Source organism: Galeopterus variegatus, unplaced genomic scaffold, assembly GCF_000696425.1.
Source record: "Galeopterus variegatus unplaced genomic scaffold, G_variegatus-3.0.2 Scaffold705, whole genome shotgun sequence".
Lineage (NCBI taxonomy): Eukaryota > Metazoa > Chordata > Mammalia > Dermoptera > Cynocephalidae > Galeopterus > Galeopterus variegatus.
In genome coordinates, this window is record NW_007726816.1 from 414,644 (window position 1) to 429,699 (window position 15,056).

At 35.2% G+C, this 15,056-nt stretch overlaps 1 protein-coding gene across 1 annotated transcript in view; it reads right to left on the reverse strand.

Moving 5' to 3' along the window:
- Nucleotides 1-1,913: 1,913 nt before the first annotated feature.
- Nucleotides 1,914-15,056, reverse strand: part of TMTC2 (transmembrane and tetratricopeptide repeat containing 2) — a 390,547-nt gene continuing 377,404 nt past the window's right edge. Inside the window, exon 12 of the mRNA XM_008571569.1 lies at nt 1,914-4,575. Coding sequence (XP_008569791.1) covers nt 4,396-4,575 — 180 coding nt within the window. The 3' untranslated portion in view covers nt 1,914-4,395. The remainder of the gene's footprint in view (nt 4,576-15,056) is intronic.

Sequence of the window (15,056 nt, forward strand, 5' to 3'; positions counted from 1 at the left end):
CAGCTGTAAGATGTTGGGGGAATGTTTGGGGAAAACTAGAAGGAAAACTTGACAGGAATTTCAAGTTAACAAGAAACTTAAATCCCAGCAGTCCTCCAGGGAGAAAAATACATCTCAAGTCTCTGTGAAACAACAACAACAACAAAGGGCAATATGTGGTGAAGCTGCAGATGGAACGAAAGCTGACTCAAAGGCCTCTCTGACTGCATCCTGCAGGAAGACCACCCAAATGACACAGCAAGAAGGTTCAAGTCCTAGTACACAGGCATCTTTCTCCACTGCAAAACTAAAGCATAAGAGCTTGTACAACCACATTGCTATTCAGTTTGCTCTTTTTATAGCATGTAGTGGTTCCAGTGCATAAGCTGTTTGCTAGCAATACCCCTTCATTAAACTAAGCTGAGTTTTAAATAATAGGAAGCAAGTTTGATAACATTTCAGTTTAGTAAAAACTCATATTTCAAAGGTATATACAAATGGAGTTATTATAATTGTTAAGTTATCCACAGAAACTCAGTTTCTTTCCTTGCAAGAGAAAGAATAATCAAGACCTATGCATTTTCTTTTTCACTGGAAAAATGTACAATATGAAAACTGTGATCACTCAAGTAAACATATCAAACAAATCCCCAAGTCTCAACTTTTCGAAAGTGATTTTTAAAAAAATATCAAGTTGCTCATGAACAAATAGATGGAATTTTCATTTATAGTATATCTTATGGTCTTCACTCAACAGCAATGTGTGAGGTTAAAGAAAATGCCAAAAAAGAAAGCCATTATCCTGCCTTCATTTGTTTCAGAGTATAGTGCTTCAATCCAAGTTAAACCTATATCTTGATTTAAAAACAGAATCAATTAGGTAATTACTTCATACAGCAAGACCTCTTAATAATTGACATTTTTATAGCCTTTTGTGTGCTGCCAGTGACTAATTTTGGGATCTTGGTTAAATCTCTTAACTCATGGTTCTTATATCTTTCAGGTGGAAAGTGAGTTTAGCTACATGATCATTGCTTTTTTGGCTCTCACAACCTCAATTTTTAATGTTTTTCATGAATTACATCTTTTAATCTTCATGATCGTCTGCAGTGAGAGAGAAAGAGAACGTGATTTGTGGAAGTTGAAAGAGCTAGAGAAATAGCTAGAGAGGGGTGAGAAACTTGATCTCCAGTCTTCTGGTTCAGTGCCTGTGTGCCCACATGACCCAGGACACATGCACATCGGACAACTTGGAGACAGGCTTGCTGCCTGCTAGTTTAATAATGTTGGGCAAGTTGTTTCATACCTCTGAGCCCTAGTTTTCTTATCTGTAAAGCTGGAACACAACCTCACACATCCATAGAATGTTTAGCATAAAATGAATTCCTCAGTTAAATTTTATCCTATAATAAAGAAAATAGGCAATATATAATCACATCGTATACCCATTTTAATATGATTATAGAATTCTCTCATCAGTTTGCACTTTGTCTAGGACACAAGGTTTCATTATAATTGACTCATGAATGTTCTGCATCCACATTGCTCAACAGGACAGGGTTGTGCTTTCATCCAAGACGAGAACTAAAGAATCAGGGTCTTGTAAATACGGTCATTTTTACCAAACAACCGACTGAAGCATGGAACTGGTAAATATGTTCTGCTAAGAATATTTTTAAAAAACTTTTTCTACAGTTCAATAACCAAAGAAAACAAAACATACCTTTGTCATCTTTTCTGAACATGGTAAACTTGGCGATATTGGCAAACCTTATTATAGCTATTGAAAATTAATTATTGATTATACATTAACTACAATGTATCTCTATTTACACTCAACGTCTACTCTTTTAAACCTTTTTCCTAATTCTGTTAAAATCCAAGAGCGTTTAAGTGTTGTTGCTGTAGAACAGTAAAAGAAGGGTTACACAATGTATTTGTTATCAATGCTTTATTGTTGAAAACAAAATTGAAATTCTCTGGCACATAAAACAATTATTTCTACAAAAGGAAAGCCTACAAATCTTGATAATTTATACAAATAACAGTTTCTCAAAAATAAAATTTTAATTTAGTAAACTTGTCTTGTGCTCTATATTTTTAGCACTGTCTGCAATAATCCCCCATAAATCCCTGAGCGGAGACATTTTTTGATCATGTTCTAACAGCCCCCCACCCCTCCCCCACGAGTTGGTCAGCCACTAAATCCAGCCCTGTAGTGAAAAGTGTCAGGGACATTTAGTTATTAAAGATCCATGCATTTTATGACACAGACCCAATTATTAATGCTACTTGGGACCTGGGTCAACATGAAGTGCCTCTACTGTGCATTTAGTGAACCTATTAAGAACCAAATGTTTGAAAGAAAGAATAACAACAATAAAAAGACATATAATGTTAAGACTAGGAAGTCATCATAGGTCAATAACTATTTAAATAAATAAAAATGTTAGACACTGAATTCATCTCTATAACCTTATATTAAATTCCTTTTTTTTTTTTTTTTTTTGCAATTGCCAATGCACTAGAACATGAAAAGTACTCTTCAACCCACTGTTTTGGTTTGACCATGGGTTTGTTGTTGTTAAATGTTAAATATCATTCTGAAAACACAGCGATTTAGTTATAATTTAACTGCTGGCCCTTCAATGAAATGTTTACAAAATAATATACATATTATAGTAGGGCCTTCTTCAATGCCATCCAAAAATTTTTCACTACATTTGCTCTTCTCACAAAAACACTAATACCATATGAACACTACTTTTAATTCTTTATTCCACTGTATTCAGATATGTAACAAAACATATAAAATATGGAGAAAACATAGTATGATGTGTTTGCATGTCAGGCTTCCCTTTAATGGGGATGCTGATCATATATACATGAAGTGTGAAAGGGAAAATGAAGAAGCTAATTTTCAGTTGCAAAGAATTGGCTTAATGCATCAAGTTTTATTTTGTTATTCTGCTATGATAGAATAATAAATAAATAAATATGTATGGTATAATATAGCTACTTTCACTATGAAGAAGTTGCTAATGGACTGGTATTTTATGAAGTTAAGTTTTAGTAGCACAGTTTGACTGCAAGCCAAAAATTGTTCAATGAATGTGTTTTTCTACTTCATTTACAGCCTTTTACTCATGAAATGATCATTGAAGTGGTTACTAACAGGTATCAAAAGAAAATACCAAATTTGGTAATGAAAAATAGTTTTCAACTGAGAAAAACACTTGGCAGAATATCTGACACACGCAGGCTAATGCTACACTCGATTGCAGCTTATAAGTCCTTTTTGACATCTTTTGGGAAGAGCAAAATAAGATAAAAATAATTCCTTGAAAACTTATCAGCATTACTATTTAGGTACCTATCAGAAAGTGATTAGCATTTCATACTCACTCTTTCCAAAACACAAAGTCATTGGCAACCATCATCATACACTCTTTCGCGTAGACTTGATTTTTTTAAAACGGTAACATCTAAGAAGCACAAAGCACCTTCCCTTTTGTCTAATAGCTGTTGGTCAGTTATTGGAACTGTAACACTTATAAACTTTCCTTTCCCTTATCGTTATGTAAGCATGAGCATTAACCACAAATAGCCATTTTAAAAGGTAATTTCAAAAGAATTACTACAATGAAACCTACTAGGCAGTTTTGGGGAAACACTTGGCAATCTTAAAATAAAAAATGCCTGCCTGACACATATAAGACCTCCCCAACCCCCCTCATGACACCAGTGTCAAGTGTGGTAAGCTCTACTTTCCATTTCCTTTTCAGAACATGAAAAACAAATGATGTTCAAAAAAGTGAAGCCTGTGACATCCAAATCATGAAACGTTATGTGCACTAGTCAAAAAACAAATGCAGATTCTGACAGATCCTGACACAGCATTAAAAAAAAAATGTTTTCTAAGCTTCAGAAATTGACAAGCAGGCTGTCCCAAAGAGGGAAGACAGCAGCGTTAGGACAACCAGTGGCTCACTGGGATTCACACAATCACTCCCTATTAACACTTAATAGTTTACCTTGGCTGAATGGGCCTTCTGACTTCCTCTCACAGTGTTTAAGAAACAATATAATTTTGAAATTAGCTTTCAAAAATTAACAAAATCTGTAACTTAAACAACCCCCTTCCCTTTTAAGAATGCCAGAAGATCCTGTTTTAAGTGCTCTGGTTTGCAGTCTATGGGTAACAATTACATCCTCCAGGAGGTTTCCAACATTCCCCTTTTGGTGTTAATGGCTGTGCCAACAGCAAAGTGGATTCTCCCAGAAGTGACAGTGACCTCAGTGACCTCTGCCCTGATCTCAAGAAGTACAAAACGAGCTCTTGTCATAACACCGCTGGGAAGTTCTGTTAATGAAGCCGGCTTTTAAAAACGGAGGAGGGTGAAGTTCTGTCCTGTGTCAGGTCTTGGAAGTCTTTAAGCCTTGCTTTTCCATGATGTTCCAGAGTTTGCGGAGATTGGACTGTGTGATGACGTCATCCGGCTTGAGCTGCAGCGCCCGCAGGTAGTTGGCCTCGGCCTTCTGGAGTCTGCCATTGAGGTGCAGGATGGCTCCCAGGTTCATTAGAGCAGCTGGATACTGCAACAGAAGGAAGGAAGGAAAATGATTAAGAGGCCATTTGTCTCCTTCATGGAAGACAAAAATCTCTATGCACTTATGCAAATGATTGTCTTACGTCTGGAGGCAATTTAGCAATTTATACAAATAGACAAAGATAACTAGAAAGAAAAAAAAGTTTTCAAACAGCTGCTGAAAACATTCTGTACTTTACATGGACAGGTAGATATAGAAATAGTATTTTTTTTCTTTAATTAGTATGAAGTCCTAGTAACCTAGTCAGACTATAGTTTTTGAGGAAAAAAGTAAAAGTGATGCAATTTCACATGAAAAGATTTGATTTTAACTCAGTGACAAGAAATAAAAAATTATGTGGGAAAAGTTGACAAATCTATGTCTACTCACTTTTTTGTTTTCTCTTAGTAACATTTCAACCTTTTTGTGCAAAACAATAAACTCTGAAAACTTACTGATGTTTTCAGAGTAAAAACCCTGAAAAAAAAGATTCAAATGCAACTACTAAAGCCCTTTCCAAACCTAAGTTGTTTAACAAGACAAAGACCTTATTTTAAAAGCCAAGCAGCCAAACAGTTGTAAACTTCTAATGGTGAATGTTTACTATAAGTATAGCAATATACAATGTATATACCAGATGAAATGTAGCACAGAAGAATGTAAGCTTTATAAGAAAAGTCTTATGTTATTTGTTAAAAAGTAAAGTAATTGTCATAGAACTGTGAGTAAGCAAAATAATTGCAATACAAAACTATTTGTGAAAAAAAAGTTTAAAAAAATTTTTTAAAAGGCATGACTTATGTAGCACTACTTTAATACAAAGGTTTCCATCCCCAAATTCACAGATATTAGAAAACAACAACAAAAGTCCTTCCCAAAGGAAAAATATGTTTTACTTACAATCTACAAATAAAGGCTGTTCTGCTCTTGTCTTGTCCCTGGAACGTTCTGGCTAACAGAGAGAAGCTAAAATTTTGGCAGTTACATAAATGTGTATTTTGAATAATGGATAAAGTTAAAAGTGTTTATCCTATAATCATGCTTTCATTTTACAGATAGTGTCAACGATTAATTGTCCTTCAACTCTTCACTACAATCTAAATAATTCACAATTATTTTTATGATTTAGTATTTTTGCAATGCATGATTTTTTCAGTTGTATTCATGTGAGTCCACTCTTTACTGTAAAAAAAAATTATTTCTGAACCAAAATCTATCAACTTTCCTTTTGAATACAGTTTTCAAACTTCAGTGAGTTTGCACAGTCTGGAGTTTCTAATGCTAGGGAAGAGGGCAGAATAACTTAGAAAAACAGATTGGAAAAAAAAAATGATCAGATTTGGATTTTAAGAGATCTGGGTTTGAGGTATTATTCAATCACTGACTGTGATCTTGGTGAAGTCCCCTAACATATCTCTACCCTAATTCTTTCATTGTGAAATACTGAAATAACACAAACTTCTTTGCATGCTGTTAGAAAGATACAATGAGAACAATAAACAAATACGTGTATCAGAGTGCAGATATAAAGTAGACACTCTAAAAATGTCAAGGTTATTTTCCTGGTATGATCTTGCTTGAGGTCTAGCACACGTATAATTTGTGATTTTTATATTGCTGTTCAGCCTTTAAAATTTTTATTTCAATGGCTACATAATATGTCTCTGGATATACACCATAAAAGTCTTTAGCTACTCGTCATTATTTTCAAACTTTTCTACATCCTTTTTTATTTTCCAAAAATAATGTTGCACATATAATCTAACCCTGACCTTCAAAAACCTTTTGGTCAGTATGACTCCATGCTTACCAAGAAAAATACAGATGGTCAATTTCTAATTTTAAACATGGATCCAAATAAACACAGCTTTAAATTACATATGTGGTAAAAAGCTCCACATTGGAAACTGAAAATACCACCACCTACTCTGTCTTCCTAAAAGAACTTTGTTATCACACCGTTGTTATTATCTTGAGTTCCTGGATGCCTGGACACATTTCTGAATTATGTCCCCTCACAGTGCTTAGCACAATTATCAATAAACAGCTACTAAACTGATGCGGAAGTACGTTTACAGCCTGAATTACTAGAGATGCTAAGTAGATAAAAGGTACAGATTTCCTGTTATACTGAGTGAAAAGAGAGGAAACGGAGGGAGAACCACTGTTGGAGACGGTTCCTTACTAACCAGAAATAGAAGAGGCCCAGTGGTGGGCTGAGAGAAACCAGATGGTTCTGTGGGATAGTTGTAATTTCTTAAATCACTTTATTTCCAAAGTGTCTGTACCAATAGTGTCTGTACCTACAATTGCAATTCAAAGGGGTTATTAAAAGTACTCAGAAGTTACAAAGTCAGACTGGTTAGGTTCAAATATCAGCTCCAGAGATCTGTGCATTTGAACAAGTTGAGTGAGGGTTGGAGACCTCAGTTTCTTCTACAAGTGGGATGGCAACAGTACTTGCTTCATAGGGTTGCTGTAAAGATTATATGAGGACACAAACATCATTGTCTTTTTCCTTTTCTTTCCCACCTCCTTCTCTTTATTTCAAAATCACAAAGTAGAATATCCTTGTCAGTGTGCCTGAACAACCACTAAATCCAAAAGCTGAGGATTGTTAACTGGCTCTATCTTAACTAGCTTTCTTGCCTTTTTTTTAGGTTAAACCTATAAGAGATGGATGTGAAAATGGGTAGTGAAGTATACCAAGCCACAAAAATAATTTTACTATTACTACTAAATTGCAGCCTGAAGTTCTTCTGTCTTTGTATGCTTTGGAGTTATCTACCTGACATACAATGATTAGCATTTAGTATTTTATTATTTTAAGAAAAACACAATTAGGAAGTTAAGTCTTTTCTGATAAATGAGTTCTGAATGCTAATTACAGTGGTATTTTTGTAATAACTTTAATTTTGTATTCACCACACTAATGTATTACTTATTAAACAAAAATAATTGATACTACAAAGTTAATGTGGGATAACAGATCTCAAGGGAGTTCACATATACTCATTAATTACTTTCCTTAAAGAGTAAAAATATATGTAAACTAAACATGTGCATATTTAAGAACATCAAAATATTTTTAAGAGGCTAAACATTTTAGATTCAGTTATAACATTTTGGTTTGAATATAAATGTATATTTTAATAGAATAAAAGTTGTTTTATTTTAAAAACCTACACGTTCACTATGTAATACTTAAAACATCACTATAGCCTCTCGAGTGAATGGAAACCGATGAAATTTACATACAGTTATGCTAAAATGTGACATACTCACAAGTAACAAGTATCATTGTTTTGAAACCTAGGTAACCACTTTGAAAGTATCAACAGTTATTTCAACATAAACAATCTCGTGTTTGTTAAATATTTATGAATAAGACTAGACATAGACACTACTTTTTCTTACATTGTTGTTTTCTCTCTTCAAAGACAGGGGCTTTATCTTTTAAGTCTGTCAGTTCTCCCCTCCACAGCAGTGGCTAGGAGAGTTTATGGATTCCCATTGGACTAAACGTCTTCAGGTCTTCTGGCCTAGTGCTATGCTCTGAATGTTTGTCCCCTCCAAAGCTCACAAGGAAGCTTGGTCCCCAACCTGTCAATGTTGAGGGGTGGGGCCTTTGGGTGGCAACTGGATCATGAGGGATATGCCCCCATGGATAAATTAATCCATGCATGGATTGATGAGGTAATGAATGATTGGGTTATCATGGGAGTGGCTTTATCAGGAGAGCAAGTGAGCACAATAACATATGTTCAGCACTCTTGCCATGTGATACCCTGTGCTATCTCAATACACAGCAGAGAGTCCCCACCAAGAAGAAGGCCCTCACCATATGCGGCCCTCTACCTTGAAAACTAAATTTTGTTTCTTTATTAATTACTCAGTTTCAGGTATTCTGTTATAGTGACGGAAAATGGACTAATACACCTAGCCACACAAACTGTAGTTTCAGGCAATAGCATCAGCACTACCTGGGAGCTTGACAGAAATGCAGAATTTTGGGCCCCAGCTACTGAATCAGAATCTGAATTTTAACAAGATGCCCAGAGGCTTGGAATTCTGATCAAAATTTGAGAAGCACTGTTCTATAGGTTAGTTATAGATCATTTTACAGCTTTTACAATGGAATTTCCTATAAGAGGTTTTAACACATAGAACAAAGTACATAAGATCCAATGTCTATCCCCCTATACAGTAGAATTATTCTCTTAGTCATAGAATTAAGTTAGTAAATGTTCAAATGAAATTTTATTAAGGGAAGCCATAAATAATTAAATATTAAACAGAAGGAAAGGGTATGGAAAGACTTTTGATAACCAAATAAGAGCATGTATAGGTTTCTAAATTGACTTAAAGACTGCATAGCTCTACAACCAAAATACAAGAATTTCAAGTGATTGGCTGTCTGATTACATATGGATGTAATTGCTCTTGTCAGTTGAAACTCATGGGCTGGGGATGCTCAACCACACCTGCTAATGCCTTCCCTCACATGCATATTCTTTTATTAAAGGCAGCTGATGGAAATTGTAGCATGTTAACCGAGGCAGTGTGCAGCTTGCAGCCCAGTAACATGTGGCTCCTTGCTCTGTACAACAAATGACACCAACTCCTACTTCACAGATTAGAGAGAAGAATCAGAGCTTTCTTGTTTCCTTGAAGAAGACAGGACAGATGCTTTACATCAAAGAGACTGACTGGCAGCCACACTGAGGCAGCAAATGATGTCTATTTCAATTCTCTAGGGAATTCTGCCTTTATTATTTTATTGTGGCCTTCTGCTTATTTCTCCAATGTTCAGAAGATATGCAACATTAAAAAATGGATGCATATTAGGGAGGGGTAGACCAAAGGCAAGATTAGGGGATTCTAGTCTTGATTCTAGTCTCTTGAGACTCCAAAGGAACCCAGCTGAGCTCATGGGTTATCGTGAACATGCAGCACTGGAACACAAAGTCATTTTTCTGGCCTCAGCCCATCATGTAATCTTGGAAATAAACCTACAGAGGAGGAATAGTGAGACAAAATGGGGATTTAGGATTGAGAATTCATGTTCATATTGGGAACAGAGCTGAAATCTAGAACTTTGAACAGAGGACTTGGGTGGGGCCCAGAGAAAGGAAAAAGGGACTTGCCTGAGCTATTCTAATTAGGCAGGAGTTGGAAACTTATGCAGTGGCTGGGCTCACTGTATCCTATTTGTGCCTATGGCCACTTCCCTTTTATGAAGATAATCAACAGGCAAGAGAAGCTAAGGCAAAGAAGAAGATAGAGATAAGAGACTCATATTTCTAATTTTATAAGTACATTTATTTCTATTCAAAGGATCTACTCATGTTGCTGAAATTATCCACAGAGTTGTATATTTACTGTGCTATGAACTAAATAACTTTTTAGAACAAACAACTAAAGTTAGCCCTACCTAGTTGTTTCTCAATTAACATACCACACATTTTGGGGATGTTTTCAAGATAACCACCTTCAACTTTCCTTTTGAATACAGTTTTCAAACTTCAGTGAGTTTGCACAGTCTGGAGTTTCTAATGAATTCTCACTCTTTTTAAAGTAGTTACCAAATAACTTAACAAAGGCTGCGCACTGCCATTCAACTGTATTCAGTTGTAATTGCTTATCCAGTCGAACTTATTGGTGCAGTGACTGTACCACGATGCTTAAAAATTAATGGTATGAACATTTTAAGAGATATATTAATGAAAACATGCATTTGTTTGTGTAAATTTAAGGGAACTCTTTATTTGTGCCCTATACATGGCAGATATTTAATAAATAATTACTGAATTAAAGTTTTTAAGATGAACTGTTAGGCTTACAGAAAAACTGTAACATGGACTGAGACAATGTTAGATAACTTATTCCCCTCAATTCCGATATCACTCCTCCTCCTTTCTCCCACTGGCAAGTTTAATGGCCTATGCTAAACTAGAAACCTGAATAAATTACCCTTGATTTCTTGCTTTCATCCCAACACATATACATACTCAAATCCAATTTTTAAATTTTGGTAACTTTGCTCCCAAATCTCTCCTAAATCTGTCTTCTAATTTTATACTGCCTCTTTCTTCCAATTTGGTTTAATCCAAGAAATAATGATTAGGGCTTATTTAAGTAAATTATTTTGCCAGAAAAAAGAATAAATGAATAGGTAGCCAAATAGACTGATGGGTGATAGACTACTGAAAAAATAAACACATGCATAAAACTATATGAAGGTTTTTCTCTTTATTTTAGGCATGTAAAAATTTCAGAGGATGCAACACACTGTGTATTTGCCTAAGAAATAAAACTCTGTAAGTACAATAGAAACCCCCCAATATCTCTCACTGTCCTACTCCTGACCACCCTCCCCCAAAGAAAGCCACTGTCCTGAAATTGGTTTCTATCATTCCAGTGCTTATTTTATACTTTTGTTTTCCATGTACCCATAACAAATGTAAATATTATAAGTTTTAATTTTGTAGATTCATCATCATCCCTCATGGGAGGCCATCCAGCCAAGTACCCTTCTGAAATGTGAATTTTTTGCTTAACATTTTGTTTTTCAGATTTATGGTTTAGTTCTTTCACATGAATTCCATTGAGTGACTACCTTTAATTAGTGATGGAATTTGGACTCTTTAAAGAGGGCTTCCATCGATATTCTTGTGCATATTTCTACACATACTAATGGGAGAGTTTCTAGGAGTGGAATTGCTGGATCACAGGGGATCTTTCACTTTGCCAGATATTACCAAATTGCCTTTCAAAGTGGTTGAATCAAAATGCATTAACACTGACATGTAACAGGATCTCTTTATTTCATATACTTAATAATACTTGGTATTGTTTAACTTTTTAATTTTTGCTGAATGGAAAATTGTAAAACAGTATCTTATTTTGTGCTCAATTTCTTTTTTCTGATTGGTAGAGCAGTTAATAACATTTTCATAAGTTTATTCACTCTTGATATTCTCTGTTTAGTGACTGACCTGTTCTTAACATTTGCACAGCTTAAGTTTTTTGTAAGGGTTTTGACCTACATGGTGGTATGTGAAAGGTAAGAACACAAAGCCCCCAGTATATCAAAACAGGCCCTAAATAAGACTGCTTGTCCTGGTGTTCCCAAAATGAAGAACCAGATAATCACTGTTTCTAGAAAGAAAATCTGTTATAAACGAAATGAAGAATCCTTGATATAGTTTCACTTTCAGTGGGGGTGAGAGGATGATGACAGATGGGGGCAGCCAGAGGGTGGGCTTCAGAGAGGGGCAGCAGGATCCACATGAATGTCTCATAATAACTATACAATAACAGCATACAAAATAAATTTTTATAGCATCTCTGTCTTTATCCAGATTCCTTGCCTTCTGACTTTTTTCTTGGCTTCTTTTTCAGGGACTATAAGAAAATAATTTAAGATGAACAATATGTTTCATATGTTACCTCTCTTTGTCACTCTCCATTTCTACTGGAACCATGTAAGTTTAGCATCTCATCTCATTCCTAAACTCTATCAGCCTCCTATGTTCTCCCCACCTTCAATCTCTTCCCTACTCCAATCTAACTCCCACCTGACAAACAAATGTGGTTCTAGAGATTTCAACCTGTGCCTGTAGAAAGAATCCACCCTCTTCAGCCCAGTACTAAGAAGCAAGCCCTTTACAATCAGGCACCAAAATAATCCCTCAATGTAAACTCTGCCAGAACCATGTGAAACTTCTATTTCTGAATATGGTCTTTTGAGCATTCATTCCTTATCATAGACTGCTCCTTTGACAAAATCCTTCTTCCATTCTTTCTTTGACAAACTTTCCATTTATAAAAAGTCTAACAATCTCTCATGCATATCTTACTTCTCTTATGTTTCCACAGTACTGTCTACATACATTAATTACAACACTTACCACAGTGAATTATAACTACTTGTTATAAGTCTGTCTTCTTTGCTGGAGGGCAAGAAAGTGAATTTATTTTAATTGTCTTTATATTGCTAGTGCCAGGCTCTGGCATATGAAAGAAACTCTCCATGACTGCTTGCTGAAAGAAGACAAATTTATATGGTTTAGCAGAAAGGGCTGACCTAGGAGAGGTAAATTTGACACCAATCTCAATGTAATTTAACACACATTTATTGAGCACCTGCAATATGTCAAGGTTTCTGCCAGACACTGGGTAAGCAGTGAACAAGAATATATATTTTTAGTCTGTATGTAGATTTAGCTAACTTTAAGTGCATTCTTGGCATTTCCCACAGCTATTAAGAGGTGTACAATCATTATCTCATTTATGCCCCTCAAACTTAAGAGGTGGGTAAAACTGTTATCCATGCATAATACATGATATAAACACTGTAGAGGATTGCACAGGTGAAAACTTTGCCGCCCTCAAGGAGTTTACAGTTCAGTGCCTGAATATAAGTTCTTCTACTCCAAAGAAGAATCAGAAGTGTGTTTACAAGGGAGATACTAGGACTGAGCTGTGGGGAGAGAGGAGATTGTTTTCTTATGGTTATAAAGCTATACAAGATGAATTATCAATTTGCTTCAAGTTATGCATACTTCCAGAGTGAGAATGACACATGAACTGTTGAAATTAGTGGGCTGAATTAAAATCAACTTGTTCCTTCTTAAAAGCATTTTTAGCAGACTCTTGAGAGTGGAGCCAAGAGTGGAGAGTAACACCAATACAGAAGAGCCTGAATTTAAATTAATTTGGAGATTGAGCAGTCAATAGTAACATCCATAATATTAAAACCCTCTGGGATCAAATCAAAATGGGACCAAAAAAATCCTTATTAAAAAATGCAGTATTAGTGCCGGCCCGTAGCTCACTCAGGAGAGGGCGGTGCTGAAAACACCAAGGCCATGGGTTTGGACCTTATGTAGGGACGGCTGGTTGCTCACTGGCTGAGAGTGGTGCTGACAACACCAAGCTAAGGGTTAAGATCCTCTTACTGGTCATCTTAAAAAAAAAATGCAGTATTAATACAATAAACCAAAGGATCTTTTCAAAATGCTATGAAGAAACAAAACTACAAGCAACACAGTGCTCCCAACTCAGAAACGATAGCTCTTTGTAGCCATATTTTAACTACAATCATATTTTGAATAAAGCATCTCCACAAAAGATTCACCAAATTATAGTTACTGCAAGGAAAAACAACACAGGAAATCTAGCAGTGGCAAGGCAGATTCTGACAGATAATAGAAATGATTCATTTTGATTCTCAGTTTCAACACAGTATTTGTGTTTTTTAAATAGCTTTGAATAAAACAAAACAGACATAGGTGACAAGTAAGACACAACACTGTATTAAGGGAGTAGTTTCAATTTGTCAGTGACACATTTTATCCTGTGTGCTCAATCTCTCTCTCCTACATCTGCTCCATCCCAGGGGCTGTTACAAGAATGTTCATTTAACTTTTATGATGGGTGTGATTGCCACAATGTGGAATGCTATTCATTTTTATGGCAACCAAAATGCCAACAGCTGTGGTTTGGGGCATAGCAAACAGTGATTGTAACTGAGAAATTTCAAAGGTGATGGTTATTTCTAATAGACTTTAAAGTGCATCTACTAAATTAAGAATATGACCTCAGGAATTATTCTTCACTGAACATGATCCTGTTTCAAAGCTGGTTTTGCCGATGTCCTTAATTTCACAGGAACATCTTTCATATGATCCAAATGGAAAATCTATATCCTAGGCCACCTGAATTTTACTCATAACATTTATAAAATGCAATCAGTACACTGTTTATCTTAATTTGCAATAAGCATGCATTGCATCATTTTAAGTAAAACTACTAAATAAAAGTTAGATATAAGTGAGAAAGTATCTGACAACTCCAAGTAAATGCGGACTACAAAAAGAATAAAAACAAGTAGAATTTAAGAAATTTAGGAAAAAAAGAGAAAAGAATATGCACAACAGGCAAGCATCATGTATACCTCTAAAACACCTGTCTGTCCTCACCAATCTAAACTGCTGCTACAAAATCCCACAGCATCTTTTCCTTTTCTTTGAAACAAATCCCTTGCCTGTTTCTATTCCAAATATGATTTAAGCAACATAAATTCACTTTATACTTTATTAGTTTCTTTTTAGCATGAAGGAGAAAAAGAAACATGTGCATGCTTTCTCAGTCATAAACATATTACACAGAAGGATTTCCAGCTGTATAGGTCACCCAAGTGTGTATATGTGAGGTGTGAATTTGAATTTATGTAAGAAAATGTCTGCTCATTCCAAGGAGTTGAAACATATCACTGGAATAATCATGTTATTAAAATGTATTTCAGAGATATGTTGAAAATTGAGATCTGTACTTATAAACTTTAAGAACTCAATGGTCATGGAAGATGAAAACACAGACCCATTTTTTTCCTGGACTTTTTGCTTGCAAATAGACTGACTGGGTTTAAAAAAAAAAAAAATATATATATATATATATATATATATATATATATATATATA